The sequence below is a fragment of the Phoxinus phoxinus genome (assembly GCF_949152265.1).
Source record: "Phoxinus phoxinus genome assembly, chromosome: 4".
NCBI lineage: Eukaryota > Metazoa > Chordata > Actinopteri > Cypriniformes > Leuciscidae > Phoxinus > Phoxinus phoxinus.
The window spans coordinates 19423540-19443455 of record NC_136879.1 but is presented as its reverse complement, the minus strand read 5'-3'; the positions used below and the strand labels follow the sequence as shown (position 1 = coordinate 19443455).

The 19916-nt window shown below is 41.2% G+C and overlaps 1 protein-coding gene across 1 annotated transcript in view; it reads left to right on the top strand.

Moving 5' to 3' along the window:
* The first annotated feature begins 1874 nt into the window (after positions 1-1874).
* The window catches only part of robo2 (roundabout, axon guidance receptor, homolog 2), a 198762-nt gene continuing 180720 nt past the window's right edge, over positions 1875-19916 (top strand). The window contains 2 exon segments of the mRNA XM_079610332.1: positions 1875-2559; positions 19284-19610. Of these exon segments, the coding sequence (XP_079466458.1) occupies positions 2502-2559; positions 19284-19610 (385 nt within the window). The 5' untranslated portion in view covers positions 1875-2501.

Sequence of the window (19916 nt, the reverse complement as noted above, 5' to 3'; positions counted from 1 at the left end):
TGAGGAGTCAGGCCTTGTTTGATGATTTTACAGGTCTGCCTTTTTATATCGGCCCCAGTGCCTCAGGTTTGACTGCTATTGATTCAAGGTTTCACGCTGAATTCAAAGCGTCTTTTATTCCAGATATGGTCGAATTCAATTAAGCGACACACTTTTTAACTAGGACTATAAATCTGAGATAATGTGCACAGTGCAGTTTTGCTCCCCCCAAAAAGTGCAATTTTTGTGTCCTGTTTGAAGTTTCTCTCAACTGTAAAAAAAAAAAAAAAAAAAAACCTTCATAAAATCATAATTTAAAGATAATGATGATTTAACATCACAATTGTGATTTTATTTCTTGTAATTGCTGCTGTAAAGTAATATATGTACCTGCTATTTATTTATTATTTTTTTACTATGTTGAAATTGGATTCTATAGTTTTCTATGCACACTGTGGTAAAGAGTTTCCTTTTTAAAAACAATAGGTTTTTAAAGTAGTATAATTATTTAACTATGAATGAATTTGAATTGGAAAGCTCTCAAATGCTGCAGTAAGGAAGGTTAATATGCATTATGTTAATATGCAACATGTTAAATGTAAACATTTAAGAAATTGTCATTGAAAAAAAAAAAACATTTTGATAGACCACTAATCTGAATATTGCTGTTTACATCCATGCTCACAAATTGGCTCGTTCTTTCCTCTGGCATATTATATTTGGAACTATGGAAGCTCAGAGGTCTTTGTTTGATTTGGCCTTGTGTTTGACTGTAGCCATTAGGGGGCGCTAAAGATTCGTCTCCACCATGTTGGTGGATTAAAGCATCCAGGCGGCATCCAGTGCGTCCACGCTCTGATGGAGATCCAGACACAAGCCGTGCCCTGGCCCTGCGCACATGAGCTGCGGTGCAGCATATATTCACCCTGCCTGACACTCGCTCTCAAATTAAATAATAAATAAATATATAAAAAGAATTCCTCACCAACATTGCCTAAATAACATCAAGTAAAGGTTATGGGGAAAAAATAATCTGCATTTATTTATTTTTAATAATGCAAAGCAACGTCATACACATTTCCCTTTAAAATTACTTTTTACCTCAATATGTAAGTTAATTCCTTCTCTGGAAATGAGATTTGTGTGTTTGACCTCCACGGTATTATACACCTAATGCAGGACAGCCCATCAAATTTTAATGAAACCAATTATACAGTCTTAGAGCTGACACTGGAAGATGATATTTCAGTGAACGGTGGTCTTCCGATCTCCATCCATCCATCCATCCATCCATCTATCTATCTATCTATCTATCTATCTATCTATCTATCTATCTATCTATCTATCTATCTATCTATCTATCTATCTATCTATCTATCTATCTATCTATCTATCTATCTATCTATCTATCTATCTATCTCAAATATGCATAAAACATTTTTTTATATTTTAAATTGTATTTAAATGAGTTTAGGATTAAACAAAGTAACACAAAATTATATTATAATAATAAATACAAAAATAAATTCAAGATTTTGAGATAGCATACATATTTATTTACATTTATTTTTAAATTATATAAATATATTACATAAATTATATATTTAAACTTTGGTCCCACTATCTTACTCGATAAGTATCACTCGCTAGGTGTCCTGGTGCGTTGGTGCGGTGCCGTTCGTGTGGCGCGTTGGGTCAACTTTGCGGATAACACCACGGAAAGCTGTGAGCCAAGATCGGAGTGAAGCTTTGAGCGCTCCCCAGCCACCTCTGCCCACAGCATCCTCCTCCTCCTCCTCCTCCTCCTCTACTTCCACCACAGCACCACTCCTCCACTCCTCCCCCTCGCTGTTTCCTCCTCCAGCATGAGCGTCAGTCTTGGCTCGGCCCGGGAGCTGTGCGCACAGGGGTGTCAGTTATGGAGCTGTAGTAGCGCAGCGGAGCACTCGCCCTTCCCAAGACTGATCACATTCACTCTGCCGTAGACTCGCAGAGCGATTGCACGGGGCCAGCGCCACCCCGACCGATTTACGCTGGATTTAACGGCGCACCACGGAACTTTGGAACAGCTTTCTGGACGCGGAATATAGAGTGTTAAAAAACGAGAGGACATATTTATACTTTAAACTGCGGAGAGGATCGTGGAAGCGATCTGCAAGGTGTTTCAGAAGCTCCTGAAGGAACCTGAGCGCGCAACATTTCCACGCGCGCGTTTGGACGGATCGCCGCTTATTCTGGCTCAGTTCTGCTGTTTTTTTTTTAGTCAGATATCAAAAGCACTAAGGCTGGTATAAGGCATGGTATAACGTACGGGCTGACAGACACTAGTTCAACCCTCACCGGAGCGCGTGGATCTCATTCCTCATCCAGATAAACACCATGAGCCCAGCGAATACTCAAGTGACATTTCAGCTGGATCTGAGCGGCAACTGAGAGTTCCTACGTACTCCAAATACTAAAAGAGGAGAAACTTGTCCAGTGTTTGAGAACTGAGGTGTGGAGTGGATGTGGACTATGACAGAATGAGTCCTCTAACACACCTTTTACTCTGTGGATTAGTATACTTGAACCAAGTGGATGGTGAGTTACTTTTTATGATCCACTCTATAAGAGAGCTTTAACTTCAAAGGAGTTTTATGAGATTTTGCTGGTCATGTATTCCTCTGCTAAATGCATAATTTAACTTTATATACCTGACCTATAATTATTTGGGAGTTTTTTCTTCTCTTTTTTTTGTGGATGCAACCATTTTTTTATATATATATAGTAATTTTACTATATGTCAAGAGCGTGGGTTATTTGTTTGGCCATTTTACTGGTTTTTAGTTTAAATTAGTTTTAATTTTGAATAAGAATATAATGTTGTGGAAAATTATTTGTACTTGGGTAAAAAAAAAACACTTGTTTGGTGCTGTCATAAAATATGTTAAGTCTAGGTCATAGTTATACCTCTAGTGTTGAAGCAGTGTGGTTAGGTGCCAACTAGTGCTTTCCACAGCAGGTGCCACAGTCACAGCAGTCCCAGAATGTGGAGTGACACCTGCTGTGAAAAGCACCAGTGGATGCGCAAGGCGTGGCGCAAAGATTGCACATATGGACCCCAAATGAGAAACATAGGGTTGGAGAATGACAAACTGATCATTATTTATTTGATTTTGCGAAGAATTACCACACAAAAACGAGAGGTTTCATCAGATCAGCAAGTGTATGAAACAATTACACTAGACACAACAGTCTGCACTGTATGCTGAATAGCTTTCAGAATGGATATTAACTTCTGAACTGGTGTTATTAGTTGCATCTCTGTTCGGACTTATTAAATCCTCTTGCTTAGCCTTTTAAAACATTGCTTAAGGATTATTATTCCAGTAAAACTCGCAGAGGCTTATATTCTTTATGTAATATTTGAAGCATCATTTTTACCATCTGTTCGTGTCTTTTCTCTGTTTTCCCTAAGCTCCATAAACTGCTCAGTTCTGTTGTATTTATTGAGTTTTGATGGCGAATCACTTCTCAAAATTTGGTAGTGTCGGAAATTTAATAGCCAAGTAAACGACATTGGACACCTAATCAGGTGTGGGATTTTTTAATGAATCACTAATGAAGATATTGTTAGTGGCGTGAAACGAACGACTTTTGATGGAGTCAGATTGGTCTGTCCAAGCCAAGGGAATATATTAATACACTTAATTATAGTTTACGATGTGTTGAGATAAGGCGAACTGCACTTGAAGTTGCCGTGGGTTGTATTTAGGTTCTTTTCATGACATGAACAGTTCATATTTGTCTTCGAGACAGTCCCATACACATTACATTAGCTGTGTCAAGAGCGTCTTTGTCCGAAAGCCCCGTTTCACACTTAACGGTGTTTGCTCGGGTTTTTTTGTTTGAGCTCTTTAAGAAGAATAAGGCCTGTAGATGTAACAGTGACTGATGAAGGGGCTGAGTCAGGCTTCAGCTTCTGCCTTTGTCCTTCCAGCTTCTGCACTTCTCTGTCTTGCTGTTTGTCTCCTGTTTTTGTCCCTGTATCTACCATGGAGCCTGCTAGTCTAGCCCAATTCAGCTCAGAAACTCCCTGTCCTTCCTCATTTCTGTTGCGCCCCAGCTGCCGGTTGCTAGGCACTGGTTGAAGGCATGGCCCTTAGTTTTCGGAGGGTAAGAGGGGTGTAGGTCTTTCTGGAAGAAGCCCCATGAATCACCCCGGTGAACCGTTTGCCCCATAACCCTCCTCTCTCCCTGTCCGACCGGCCCGTGAGAGGTAATCCGGCCGTTCTGGTGGAAGGAGGAGCCGGTTTTTGAGGAGCAGCCTTCTCCAAGCAGACAAAAAGGCTGTGGAGATGCATTCAGAAAAGGCTGTGTTTGTAACAAAGCTGTCCTGGGCTTGAATGACCGTAGTCATTTGGTTCTGTTCAGTGCCGGGGTGATTAATGCTTCTTGAGGAGGGAGGGGTGAGAATGGAGACTTGGGTGAGGAGGAGTTTCGGGGCTCAGAGTTAGCGAGAACGGGACAAACCTGTGGTGGTCCTTGTTTTGATTCTGCTTTGATGAAGAGCCACAAGACTGAGAAGTTTTCTAGTTTAGGAGATCAGTAGAGATGTGTTTTTGCACGTGTGAACTGTTTTTGCATAGCAAACCCTGAGCAATATCTAGAGTTGATCTAGAAATGATTTTATAAGATACAGTATAGTAGAAATGCTTACTCTAGGCTGCAGTATTAATGTCCTTGAAGCTCTAAGTTCAATGCTCTTGTCCCTATGTTCCCACGTCCCAGTTTTCTGCTATTATCCTGGTTCTGAACCCTCGGTTAACTTTGCTGTTTTTAGTAGTGTGTTGATAACTGAGAATATAGAACAAGCTGATGCCCCACTCCCAAGCGCCCCTGGTGGAGGTGACGTGCACCTGCCTGTCAGCGGTCCCTTGTGGCTCTGAAGACACCGCTCTATCTGTCTGTATACTGACGCTTCAGTTCTGCAGCGTCAGGAGAAACTAAACCCAGACTAGAGTGCATCTGTGAGAGTGCATCTGTGTGTCTGCTTGTACAGTTCATTTGCAACAAAACGTCAATGTGTCATTTTCATAATGTGCTGGAAACCATTAATTGCTCTGAGGTTGCTCCTTAATCTCTTAAGAGATATTGGGCCAGATTTACTAAACAGGGCGAATTAGCGTGTGAGCGCAATTCCAAAAAAACGCAGACAGGAGTGGAAAGTTCTGCGCGTGATCTACTGACAACATGCAAATTAAAGAACAGAGACATAGCCGGATTCTTTCCATAATGACCAGGATCAGCACTAATTAGCATCTGGTTTAAGACGTATTTTTTTTGGCGGTAAAAAATGGCACAAATACCAGTAAACCGACGAGCACAAACCTTAGTAAATCACCTTGCATGATTCATTTAAATACTCTCCTCCCATAAAAATTTGTATATGCGATAAGGTCAGCTGGAAACACGGTCCACGCCTTTTCAACGCTAATGTTTCACTGTGTGTCTTTAGTAAATCCTGAGAGTCGTTTGTTTAACGCCAAAAAATGGTTTGCGCTGACGCAAGCTGTTAGTAAATCTGGCCCATTCTGTTCTATTGAGCTATCGAGTTTGTCTCCGTTGTTTCTCCTAAAGAATTTTTCAGATTTCAGTTTCAGATTTGATCTGGAAGTCTAGGAGAGGTGCATGTTAGATTACTCGGTTCTTTTTCTATGGAGCTAAATCTGCGGTGCATGAAATCTCCATTTAATCTCCTTTTAATTCCATTTTAGTGTTGGATAAATAATCAAGATGTTAAAGAAATGGTTGCGATCTTTTTTCTACCGGAAGCTTTGATTTCTTAAATCTGTTGTGTTTGACAATGCCAATTGCATGAACAGGCTTGACATTATTGAATGTGAGCTGTAATTAACGGTGGGTCTGATCTGGGGTCTGTATGAATGAGGCGTCATGAAAGCTGAGTTTAAATGCGATTGTTCTGCACTAGTTGTCTAGGCTGTAATGCGTCGCTGTCGTAATTGCGCCTCATTTTCGAAGAGAGGCCTGCGGTAATGATGCGTACGCAGTTCGAAACCACAAAGCAGCCACACTGGAGTCAGGGAGTGTTTGTGCATGTAAGGATGTGTGACTGTTTCTCAGTTTAGTGCTCAGATTAAAGCAAGGATGAGCTCTTGGAGAAAGAATGCGACGGATAGCTGGAGCGAGATGATGGGCGAGCTGAGAGAGAGCGGAGGGTGTAGGGAATCTATAATGAGGGTTAAAGTCGGGGGTCAGCGTGTGGGCACTTTGCTGACATTGTTGTAGTATCAGGCAGTAAGAGCATTGAGTATCTCAGCATGAGAAGCCGGATAGTGTTACACCACTGCGGCTATACTTAGAGTATCACTTAAACACTCTAAACCTGCCTCTTCCTCTGAGAATCAGCCAAATCCATCTTATAATTGATAATTACTTCCTTTGCAAGTAAAAAAAAATGCTACGTCACACCGCACTGAGACTGTTTCAGCCTCAGGAAGTGCGACAGAAAAAGGATGAAATGTGTTTCTCTCCTTCACAGTTTTTGTTGACAGTAATTTTGTTGATTCACGCCAGCGATGGCTGTAAAGGCAAGCTCGGATGAATGACATTTAAAAGCGGCTGTTGGATTGGGGATACGATGCAGTGCACTAGCCGTATTTTTTGCACTTTCTATCAATGAAAATGTCACAAGCAGCACAAAGTGGGGAGATTATATACATTAGAGTCAGAAAAGAGCTTCGGGGTGATGAGACCAAAAGCGTTTTCATTTGCTTGGCTCGCTCTCAGTCAAGCATGCCTGTGACATTTTGTAGAGAGAGGATGCGGTGATGTGAGACTCTGAGCGAGGAACATGTTCTTTTGTCGGATGTTATTTGTTCTTGGGATTAGAATATGACTTGATGTGACAGTTTTAAAGTCTCCCCCTGTGGTGAAAATCAAGTTTTTAATGTTGTTTATATGTCTGTGTGGTGTTTTTTTAATACGCTTTAAGACTAACCATGTGCAAATTCATAAGTCAACAGTCAACACCATTGCTGAGTATGTATTTAAACTTGCAGTGATTTAAAGACAGTCTCAAAAACATGGTTTGAAATCGCTGGTGTGTCTTACGTTACAAACTACCGTGTAACCAATCACGTCAACGTGTGGTTGGCTTTAGCATATCATTTACTTGCTGCGAGTCAGGGGAGTCTCAAGAGAAGCCAGGTTATCCCGGTATATTTTTCTGTTGATATGAAAAATCGGGCTATATAGCAGGTGAATTATGTATATTTCAATGTTATGATGAACTATATGCCTTTCTGTTTCTGAGGATGCTGATTTTTTAGAAGGCAGCTGTTTGACTTTGAGATGACGGACAGGAACATGCTTTGTGTAACATTAGCAATACATTATTAGCTGTTTGATAATGGAGTCAAGCCACCTTGTCATATGAATTGCCGTTATGTGGCTAACCTGGGCTAATCATATTAATTACCGGTATGTGTCCGACGTTGGAAAGAGCGATACCATTGTGCAGCGTTTACTACAGTAAAGTTGACCAAGTATATCAGGTATTCTGAGCTGGTGTGATTGAGTGGAGGCAGAGCTAATTAGCATATTCATTGAACCGCGCATACTAAATGAAGCAAGGGTGTAGAGTTGCATTCAAGCTATTTTAAGGCATGAATAATTTTTTTCACAGGGAAAAACGTATACATATGACATTTCGTTGTTCAAATATGAGTTTTAAGGGATACAATTATTAAATACAGGGGGACTTCAATAATTATGTGGCCTAATTTTATGGTTTTTATCTTGTGGTTCTAATAAGAACACTAGAATTTACACTCACTTTATTTTTCCCTATAGTTTAATTCTAAGTTTGATCATGGATCTTATTTGATGTCTTCTGTTTGTAACTTTAATAATATATTTCCGAAGACTCTACTGTACTATGCCTTTTTTTTCCATGTAACATTCCCGGACTTGCTGACAAGATCCGTTATAGCCTACATATTGTAAACTCTTTGCTCTGCACATGCACTGACTGATAACAACCCTGTTGAGTTGCAAGTCACATATGGATTGCTTCCAAAAAAGTGGAGCAAGCCTGTCAAGTGAGCTTTTTTTATTTATTTAAAGACCCAATGAAATCAGTTTCCAGATTTTTACTACATGAGTTAGCTTTGATGTATGCTGCTTTACTCCTAGAAGTTGAATATATGTGCATTCTTTCTCTTCCGGGGAAATGGACAGAAATATTAAATCATCTGGTTTGCATATCCTAATTTATATTCAATTAAATCCTGAAAAAAACTGCCTAAAGCCTGCCAGTTGGTATCCTAACATGACCAGCTACAAAAAAAAAAAGCCAAATTGTCAAAAAACTGAAGACTTGTTGAGCCAATTAATTTTGGATTTAATGTGAATAAACAACCGGTAATGAGCCAAGTATTTTCCCTTAGTGAAGCAATGGTCACACTTTCCCTACGTGCCGACCCAGACTGCCATCCAGAAAGGAAACTACAGTGCGATAAGTGTCAGGGACAATTTTTCTAGCTAGAGATAGTTGTTTGTAGATGGCGGCCTGGCCTTTATCTTTCTCTCCATTTGACAGTCAACAGACTCGGCAGAACACAGTTTGTACAATCCGCTAACTTCTTCAGTCCACAAAGTCATGTTTGTGAAAGTGTCATTTGCTCTTTCATCCATTGACTTCACCTTGCCCTCGTTTAGTTGTCTCTCGGCAGCTCTTAGATAAGAAAGGATCTGTGTCAAGGCTGAATGACTCAACACAACACAAACAGATAAGAAGAACACACACACATGGTGAGAGAGGGGTAAAGAAAATAAATGAAATTCAGCTAAGACTATTTTTCCAGAATAATCAAGTCCCAGAGCTGCAGCTTTTCCCCTTTGGTCCGGGACTCGCTCCAGCCTGTGCCTGATATGAAGGAAAGACTGTGGAGAAGACAGTGAGATTAAAAGCTGCTCTGCCTGGTCATGAAAATGGATGAGGCTCAGCCGCAGCGGAGCAGCTGAAGACAGAGAGACTGCCCGGCACTCCGAAGCGCATCCGTCATGCGCGTCAGGGCAGTAATGCAGAGGAGAGCAGTGCAGGGCAGTGTATAAAATCTTCCACGCTGCCACCTTCACTCTCATGCATCACGGCACGCGCTGACTGCTGCGCTTCAGGCCGCCCGCTGCGCGCACGGGACCGGGACTTTTCGATTCTCACAGAGAAAGTTTCACTGAGGACATGTGCTCAACTTTTCTCAACTAGGAAGTTTATGTTGTGAGTTTGAAGCAAGTTTAGAATCAGTTGGAACTGTTAAATTTAGGTTTGCAGGTTGATATGTAAGATTGTTGTGCAACACTTGTTTGAAAAATTGGAATTAAAGGTTTAGATATAGGATACATTCAGTGAGGTTTAGAATCTGAATTCTCAGTTTGGATTCAGTCAGATTTTGTTTCACAACTGAAAGCTGACACTTTTTAGTTTAGAAACTGGTTTGACTGAAAGGTTGCAGGATTTGAGGGTTTTGGGGATGTAGATTCCAGGTCAAATTTGTGGATGAAATTGGGTTTCGATTCTGTATGTTGTGTACATTTCAATCCGATTCTGTTACTTCTCGATATGCTCCATTTTGTGTTCAGGTCTCAAAATGATGCTTTATTAACAAAGTTCGGGAGGTGCACGTTTAGATAATCTATCCAATCAGCATGAGAGGATATACAGCATCCCTCCTCCACCCCAACTCCTCACTCTTGATTATTCCTATCCCGGGACAGGGGGACGGGGGGGACGGGGGGACAGGGATGTACTCTGATTTCGGGACAAATTCCAAAGGGCTCGCCTCTCCTTCGGACAGTATGCCAAACACACATATTATATATTATATCTGATTACATGTGAATCGTGAATCAAGATTTCATCTCATTGCTTAGTGAAATTTGGATTGTAATCGTTTCAGTGTCATTTGTGGGAAGTTCCCCATGTAATAATATTAGTGACTCTTCAGCACAGCTGCACTCATATGTTTTCTGTCAGCAAACAACTCTTGGAATCCACGTTTAGTTTCCTTGGCCAAAGTCCACGTGAGGTTAAGGCATGAGTTTTGTTGGTTACCTAAGTCTGTTGATGACCTTTCATATACATAGCTGAGGTGAATTTGATAAGGGAGCGCATCCGTCATGAATCCGGCCTACCTGACAACACTGAGTCGTCAATCAAATCTACATGGAAAATCATGAGAATAACCTAATTGCTTCTATGTATACAATATTGACATTTTTAGCATGCGTATACCTTATAATCACTGTTTGTTCACTTGTTTACTTATGGTTTCAGTCTAAAACGTATTGTCTTTACCATTATATTAAGTTCTTATCATGTTGAGCACACCCCTACAGACCTTTCTCTGATTTAAACTTAAAAGATATGTACCCTCTGGGATGTTCACATTAAGCCTTATATGAAACGAGACTTATAAATCTCACCGGACCTGCTTTGGCTTACTAAGACAGACTCGGGCTGATTCCAGGGCTCAAGCTGTTCATTGACTTGCATTCCAGGCACACTGTATCTTTCACTCTACCTGCAGTCTATACCTCAACTCAGCTGGGACTTTGGGACCTTCAGGCACTCGCTCGGGCAAGCAGCCAAGTCACTGACATGCACATGTGTTTAGCAGCGGCCGCCCACATCTTCTGCAATAAAACTGCCTTCTCTCAACTCTACTGACTAATGTGACCACTTAAAGGAGTTTCTTTCTTTCTTTCTCTTCAAAGGCATATAGGGTTTATTTATTTTTCACTCTGTTGACTGTGGTCCGTGAACTGTGAGGTTGGAAGGTAAAGGCATTACTGTATGTCAGGAGACAATCGTACCGCTTTTTTATGTCTCTCCACAAAGCCTTTTCAGAGGCGTTCAAAGATCAGCCGTCACCAGGACTGCAGAGAATGAGCGAGGCATGCGGCAGAACACCTGTGTGTGTGCGCGTTCATTAGGGTGTGGATTCATATGCACACACACAAAGCTCTACATAGCTCTGATGTTAGCACACACACATGTGGTTATAAAAGACCCGGCACCACAACATTTTCACAAAGTCAAACAAACTCACACCTGCGGGAGCCGATTTCAAAGTGTCCACGCTGACCTGACCCACATTATTTTACAAGACAACCCTAGCATGTTAAATAGATGTTGAATAAATATGTGCAGAAACTGCATGCTGACAAGGGCTTTCAACCAGCACAGAAAGCAAAGAAAAAAAACTTGTTTGGCTATTAGTAGAGAATCATCTGCACACATATCATTTCTCAAGCAATTATTAGTGGTGTTTGCTAAGGCTAGTTGGCAAGCCGTGGCTTTGTTCAAATCTCTAAACCTAAGCATTAAACTACTGCTCATTGTGAACATTTTGTGTGGTTCATTGAGATGTGTAGTACTTTTCAGTTACCAGAAATTGTTTATATCGTCATAGCAACATGCTAAAGTTGCCTAGAAGACCTTAGCAAGACCACAATGACCACAAAGACCACTTTGCAATGAGACAAAACCACCCAGAAGTTTTAGCATCCCAATAGTTACATGTGAAAACTGCACCGAATACAATAGACGCTGCAAATTTTGCAATCCTTGTCCTTTATTGGTCCCCATGAGAAAAAAAGCTTATAAATCAGAATAAATTGTTTTTTGAAAATGTAAAAATGCAGAACGTTTTCTGTGATGAGTAGGTTTAGGGGTAGGGGAATTAAATAAACAGTTTGTACAGTATAAAAATTATGTTTATGGAACATAAAACATGAAAACAACGTGGTGTGTAACTTAATATGTAAATGTCCAAACAGTATAGGCTTGATGCCTTGAAAACATCACACTCAGCCTTCCAGAAGGGCCAGACCTTAGATTCCTTTCATCCATTCATCAGCTTGAGAGAAAACAAGAGCATAGATGTGAATGGAGGGAGTGAAAGGATAAAAAGGACGGGTTGAGGTGCCGGTGAACGTGTTGATTTGGGTCGCTGCCCTCCTCTGAACGTGGAATTCTGTCTTCCACGCCTTCCCTTTTTTCCCTCAAGGCCCTGACAGGTCATTTCCTGATGGGAGAGAGCGATAGAGGGACGACTGCTGATAGAAAACGACAGACGGAGATGGAGGGAAAGAGAACTTGTATCCTGTGAGGAGAACATGGAAGTGTGGGGAAATATTTGGGAATGAAGGAGACAACTTGACAGGAAGTAGAAACCGCTGAAGTATAAATATGTACAAAGCGATTATCTTTGATTATTAAATTCTCATTCATCCAGTTGTGTCTATTTATACCTCACTGCAGGAGCAGACTCGAGAAGCGTACACTGATACAAAGTCAATAACTCACTGCAGGGGAAGAGTGTGTAAAAGAGAGTGAGATACAGAGGAAGGCAATATATCTTTTTTGAAGAGGAATGTAGACTTCCTGGAATTATCAGGCTCTCTCGTGTTGGTTTTCCATATGTTATGCAGTTTCATATGAGATACGTTTTCAAGACTTACCATTGGGCTTCCAGACCTCTGTGGGACGCCGGAGGGCGGGCGTTGTGTGTGTGTAGGGTGACATGGTGGCGACGTGATGAATCTTCAAGGGCGTGCCTGTCCGTGCGAGGTTGTGCGTTGTGTATTCGGAGCTGTGTGTGTCTGTCTGGAAGCATTCGGGAACATAATCCTTGTTTCCCCACAGACATTTTTATATTTTCCACTGATGACATGACGAATGAGTCGCTGTCAGACTAGCCTGAGTGAAGATGTTCATCTCCAAGAGTGAGAGAGAGAGAGAGAACTTCCAGTGCCTGACATATAGCCTGTTTCTGGGTTAAAGGGACTCGTTAAAACTCAAACCATGTTTTTTTTTTTTTTTTTTTTTTTTTTGTCTATTTGTAATGTTTTCTGAACAACAAGTTTGATTTGGTTTCCTCTTGTGCCCAAATCATGTTTTGTCATATGATTAGTCAAGATTGAGAATGTTTATTATTATTTTTTATTGTAGGGTTTTCATATATTTTTTTACCAGGGTTGTGTTGAGGATGCAAAAGAAAAAAATAATTGCAATTCGGATTTAAATGTAAAGAATGAAATTTAAAATGGATGGATGGATGGATGGATGGATGGAGTAATATACGATGGATGGATGGATGGATGGATGGATGGATGGATGGATGGATGGAGTAATATACGATGGATGGATGGATGGATGGATGGATAGATAGATAGATAGATAGATAGATAGATAGATAGATAGATGATAATGGATGGATGGATGGAGTAATATACGATGGATGGATGGATTAATATACGATGGATGGATGGATGGATGGATGGATGGATGGATGGATGGATGGAGTAATATACTATGGATGGATGGATGGATGATCGATGGATGGATGGATGGATGGATGGATGGATGGATGGATGGATGGATGGATGGATGGATAGATAGATAGATAGATAGATGATGATGGATGGATGGAGTAATATACGATGGATGGATGGATGGATTAATATACGATGGATGGATGGATGGATGGATGGATGGAAGGATAGATAGATAGATAGATAGATAGATAGATAGATAGATAGATAGATAGATAGATAGATAGATAGATAGATGATAATGGATGGATGGATGGAGTAATATACGATGGATGGATGGATTAATATACGATGGATGGATGGATGGATGGATGGATGGATGGATGGATGGATGGATGGATGGAGTAAAATACAATTGATAGACGGATAGATGAATGGATGGATGGGTACAATTATTTTACTGTTATGGACACAGGTTTCAATCCAGTTGCCGCCATTTTGTTCTGACCCCATTCTTTCAATCTCAACTTTTGTTCCCCTGCTACTTAAAATATGATAAATACAAAAACGAGAAAAGTGTTTTCTCGTGTGCATGCTCAATGAACCATACACGATTATCTACGGTGACATTCCTTCAGGCGCATACTAATTCAATTAATGTTAATCTGCATCAAAATCCTGAGATATCCATTCGTCAAACGGTGACCTCTTTCCTTTTATTTATTGCCAGTGGAACGGTGTAATTAGAACACCTTAGGGAGGTTGCCCCTGGTAACCTCTGATCACAGCTCCACACACACACACACTATAAGTGATGCGTCCTCTGGGGGCTTTCTGGCCTTGCTGCAGTGGGTGGGCACCAGCTCTGGCTATTGATTTGGACGGTAGGCTGATGAATCTCAGGGGAACCAATAAAAATAATTACGAGGAAGATCATCAAAGCTCCACAGCCTTCTGCTCTGCACATTAATGCGTGGTAGAGCTTTAGAAGAGCGGCTGAGGTGGCATACACAAGTCATCTGTGCCCAGATAAAAATATTATTGTTCACTGGGTATTTTTCTATGTTACTCCGTTGTTTCTTTGAAGTATCAACATGTTTCTCCTAAAACCTCTTGGGGGGAAATACAAATATAGATCTAAAAAATTTTGTGAGAAGCTTAGATAATTATATTTTAGAAGTGGATACATATTTATGAGATCTTTTTAATACAATGTTTGGCAAATCTGAGCACAGTTTGAGATCTTTTCTGAAACTCAAGAGAGTTGTGATATTCTCCATTTGTCCTCATGTGTGTCTCAGAGAAACCGCTTGGGATTAAAAAGCTCTTGTTTGTGAGCCAGGAGATGCCATGACTCCTGTCATTAAGAAGAATAGAGATGGTTTTCTTTACGGAGATGTAGATGGTTCAGCAGCAGGCTTGCAAAGAAAGAAGAACACTTATTTGTGTCCTCTAACATCCGTTAAGTGGCGGCACAATATGTTCAAGGATGAAATTAGTCCTCTCCCCATGCTGGAAACCAGAGGGAGGATCTGCAAGAGAGCTATTGTTCTTAACCAGCCTGTAAACAATGACTAACATGACAGTTCACCCCCTCTAGGCTATCTCCTCTATAGAAATCATGTCCTCCTCCTCGACTGATTCTGGAGGCTGCATACGGAGAGGTGGAGGAGAGGAAGACAGGCTGTAGTTACCTTAGATGAGGTGGAGGTAGACGAGGATTGTATAGATTTTGATCTTTAATCACAAGTATTGATATCTCATGCTGATTTCTTCCTGAGATGACCTTATTTCTATTTTATTTATTTATTTATTTTATTTTATTTTTTTATAGAGTGGAATGGAAAGCAATACTTTTAATTAACTCTTTAACTTTATTAACAAGAGTTTATTAACTCTTTACAATAAGGTTAAATTTTTTAACATTAAAGCTACACTGTGTAGGATTTTCTCCCATCTAGCGGTGAAATATATATGTATATGACTACCAACTGAATATTACTTTCTAGCCCCTCCCCTTCCGAATGTGTTTTAACTCCTACGGTGGCCGTATTATTCCAAGATTAACATGGCTTCCAGTTCGACTTCGTCCAGGTTTACGAGAATACTTAGTTGGTGGAAGTTACACATTACAAATGAAACACAAATGAAAGCGTTTTTTGCTAAGAATCAACTTCAAAAATTACAGTGTAGCATCTCTCTCTCTCTCTCTCTCTCTCTCTCTCTCTCTCTCTCTCTCTCTCTCTCTCTCTCTCTCTCTCTCTCTCCCTCTCCATTTCCTTTTTGTAATTTTCTATTTGTGCCGCTAAAATATACCTTCTGAACTAGTGTATGTATATAAATTGCACCAGTGCTTTGCATGTCGTCATATGAATGATTATGAATTCATGAATCAAACTCTCTTGGAATGGCGACACTTTGAGACCGTTTTCCATGCATCATGCATGTGTTCCCCATTACAAATGTGCGTGCATATGCATATATGCCCGTGTGTGTGTGTGTGTGTGTGTGTGTGTGTGGGCTGGCTGGGGGGTCCAATGGAAAAGGAAATGGCTATTTGAATGGTGTGCGCTCAGAGACATAGTAAAGAGCACTCTCCCAGGCGGCCAAGAGCACTTGATTGTACAACAAGCAATGATCGCATTAAGAGAGGGCAGCAGGAAGAGAGAGAGAGAGAGGGAAACAAAGAGACAGAGAGTGGGAAGGAAATAAATTGACTTTGCCAGTGGCTTAGTCTGCTGATGGGAGAAAATATAGAAAAATTACTTTTTCATTTTCATGTGCTACATCCACAAGTGTGGCTGGGGTAATGGAGTGTGTGTGTGTGTGTGTGTGTGTGTGTGTGTGTGTGTGTGTGTGTGTGTGGGGAGGGTTGCCAGCCTGTATGATTGACCCTGTTATTGCGGTCAGTGTAAAAACAGCTTTTACAATTTGAAGAGTGGAAAGCAGCAAGGTTTGCCTGTTGTACATTTATAGAGGTAAAAAAAAAAACAGCGTTGAGCTAAAACTGTAACGTACTGTAATAATAGTTGAAGCAATATGTCTATGGCTCAGCACTGAAAAATTGCTACTTTTAGTAAATGACTGCCCAACACCTAGTCAAAAAATCGGTTCCATTTACTGTATGCTATGAAGAGAATAACATTCCCTTTTATCGCTTTATCCTTTATCTGTTTTCATATTTCCTTCTGTTCCTCTTCACAATTTTAGAAGCATCTGCTGAGCAAAAATCTCTCCCTGGATAAAAAGACGAAAGAAAAAAAAATACAGCAAGCAGATGGTGCCTCGAGGTTCAGACGATTAGAGGTTGCAGATTGGAATACAAATTGGATTAAAAGAAATTAGACTAATAAAAATCGAATCGCATGGCAAGTGCAAGCATATTCACCTCCGTCATGTAAAAGTCTCTGCCAGTGGCTGTCGATTAGAAGCTAAACAGATGCTTCATTGAGATAGCAGTTAATATGTGTGTGCGTATGTGTGTTCTTGGCGGCCCATCACCCCCTTTATCTCAACCCACCCCATTTATCAATGTCATAATGTTAATTACTGGTTCATTCATTTAGTCACTTACAACATCAAAAATTAACTTGTTTCTGATTGGTGAAAGCAGGACATTAACATTTATGTTAATTTATTAAAAACTGGTATGTGTATAAATTGATTCTGGACTTTTATTAGATCCAGAAGAGCATGCAAGGGTGCACCAAGGGTGTATCAGGCTGTGGTACATGTAAGTGCCCTTAAATGAGTTTGACACCCCTGGTTTTGAGGGATGCAGACTGCCAAGAGGGAGGGAGAAGGAGAAACGCGAGAGGCGGTGAGAGAGAGCAAAATCAGTGTATCTGCAAACTTCAGCAGAGCTCAGTTTCATAGTATGCAGCACAATGTAAACATGAAACCTGGAGGGTACAGGATAAGATCTTGACCTGTCAGAAGCTAGTCCCTTGTGTGACCCCCAGTCTTTGCGTGTGGCCCCCCAGACAGCAGACAGCCGGAATGATCACTAATCAATGAGAGGGAAATGGCAGGAATTAGCACAAATTAGGTGAAGTGGGAGACATCCCTTTAATAGAGTCCGTGTTGCACTGCAGGAGAGAACAGACCTTTACAGAACACGAACCACTAATGCCAGACTCAGCAAAACATATTTGCGCATTTGCGCTTCTCTGAAATGCTCTGCGTTGGTCCCACTGGTAAGAACAACCAATGCACATTTCGCAGTGATCTTAAACACCCTGAGCAAATGCTCTGTTTTACCGCAGTTCCATAGAAGCAACCGAAAGAGTTTAGCACCGCAATGAACTCTTGTACATCAGCACTGCACACCTGCCATCCCAAGAGAGGACACGGCCACCTTCAGCTCAAGCTAGCTGCTGCCGCTGGGTCTCTCATAGTGTAGGAGGTCCGTCCTGCGCTCTGCAGTGGTTTATGTTGGACAAACGGCTAGCAAACAGCTGTTTTAGCAGAGCTAAACAAACAAAGCTGCACAGTGCTGTGTGCTGATCATGCTTGCATGCTACTCTCTCGGGAGGTTTAACCACTAGCAATGCCTAGAAAAGGCTAATGAACAAGCAGTTACTCCTTTTAAAATGTTATCTTATTCATTTAGATTGTGTTTTTTTGTAGATATAGCTAGCTTGATGTTCCTGTATTAGGCTTTTTGATGAATGTCTTTATACCATGGTGCTGGCCTTTTCTATATAAATTAAGCTATTATTTATAGACTTTAACTGTAGCATTAACTCCGATCCTAACTGTAAATGTTCCTTTTCAAATGTAAAAGAGACTTTTAGTCATATTTCTTCTCGGTATGTAGGTCTCCAACGATGTAGTCTCCACAACGATAGCAAAATCTGACACAAACGTATCCTTTCATATTGAACAATCACATGCTAAATTCATATCCCCTTCCCCCTTTTGGAGGTTTGGAAAGTCACTCCTAGTGTTAAGCGATTCAAATCCCTGAAATAAGTAGAAAATCTGCATTTACAATCTCAAGGGTGTTTCCACGCTAGCCATGTGCTATTGAAGCGTGTAAAGCTTACAGCATTCATCTGATGGCAGCACCAGCGGCTCTAGCTTAGCTTCTCTTTTTTGGCCAGGTTTTGGGTGGATCAGGGACCGCTTTTGTCCCACTGTGGCCCGTGCCTTAGTGATGTAAATTCAGGGTGGCCTCTGGCTCCTTATCTCTAGGGTTAAGGCTCACACTGCTCTTTCCGCAATCTATTATCATAAGGGCCAGACTCCTAGCGTGGGCTGCTAGCATTATCCATACCAAATGCAGGGCCATGCAGGGGAACGTTCAGGGGATTAGCATTTTAACACAGTGTGAGTCTAAACCCCTGAACCTCTCTGTCACAGAGGGCAAGTCCCCAATGGCTTGCCAGCTCACTATGTGGCACCCTAAATTAGTGTGCTGGATCAGAGAGCTGTGTTGTGTTTTTGATGTGGGTTTTCTCGGTTTGAAAATATTGCTTTTGTATGCTCAGTGAACAAATGGCAGTAGAAATAAAGCATTGGTTTAAGGGAGCATTTTTTAAGATTTGCCCAACTCAAACCTTACTTTTTCTGACTTAAAGTTTCTTTAGAGATTTAAATTACTAGATGGTGATTGCCAAGACCAGGTGTGAACAATTCTGCTCTTGGTGGGCCCCATTTCAGCTCCAGCCCAAATTAAAAACACTTGAACCCAGCTAATCATGGTCTTCAGGATGACTAGAAACTTCCAGACAGGTCTACTGGGGTAATTTGGAGCTAAACTCTGTGGGATATTGTCTCTCCAAGAGCCGGATTGGACACCCCTGGCCAAGACTAATGCTGATTGGTTTGTTCCAGTCGTTCCATGATTGAAATCAAATGTTTGTTGCCTGTAAGACATTTTATCATACAGTAGATGCTCTTTCGTATTAAGCATTAATGTAAAGTTGGTCCTGACAAGTCTTCCACTTTCTCCGTTTTTCCAGGATCCCGTCTGCGGCAGGAAGATTCTCCACCTCGGATCGTAGAACACCCCTCCGATCTGATCGTATCCAAGGGCGAGCCAGCCACCCTAAACTGCAAGGCGGAGGGGCGACCCACCCCCACCGTGGAGTGGTACAAGGATGGAGAACGAGTTGAAACTGACAAAGATGACCCTCGATCTCACCGCATGCTCCTGCCCAGCGGCTCGCTCTTCTTCCTGCGCATCGTACACGGCCGTCGCAGCAAACCTGACGAGGGGGCGTACGTTTGTGTGGCACGTAACTACTTGGGGGAAGCAGTCAGTCGAAATGCTTCACTTGAAGTAGCATGTAAGTATCTGATTTCTTCAATTATTGTCTTGAGTAACAGTAACAAGCAGTGTTGGGGGAGCTATACCCCCACCCCCACCCCCCTAGGACTCGACTACAAGTACGCAATTCTTCTTTAGCCTCCTTTTACATTATATAACTTGATATTGGTGGAGTTGGTATTGCATCTGAAGGATTTTGGAAAGAGCCTGATTTCCCTAGTTCCTAAATAAGAGATGGAAAGTATTTTGCAGTTAGCTCTGTAGTTTAGCTCTCCATATGTTTTAGAAAATCTTAGATTTGTCCATCTGTTTCGGCACAAGCCGC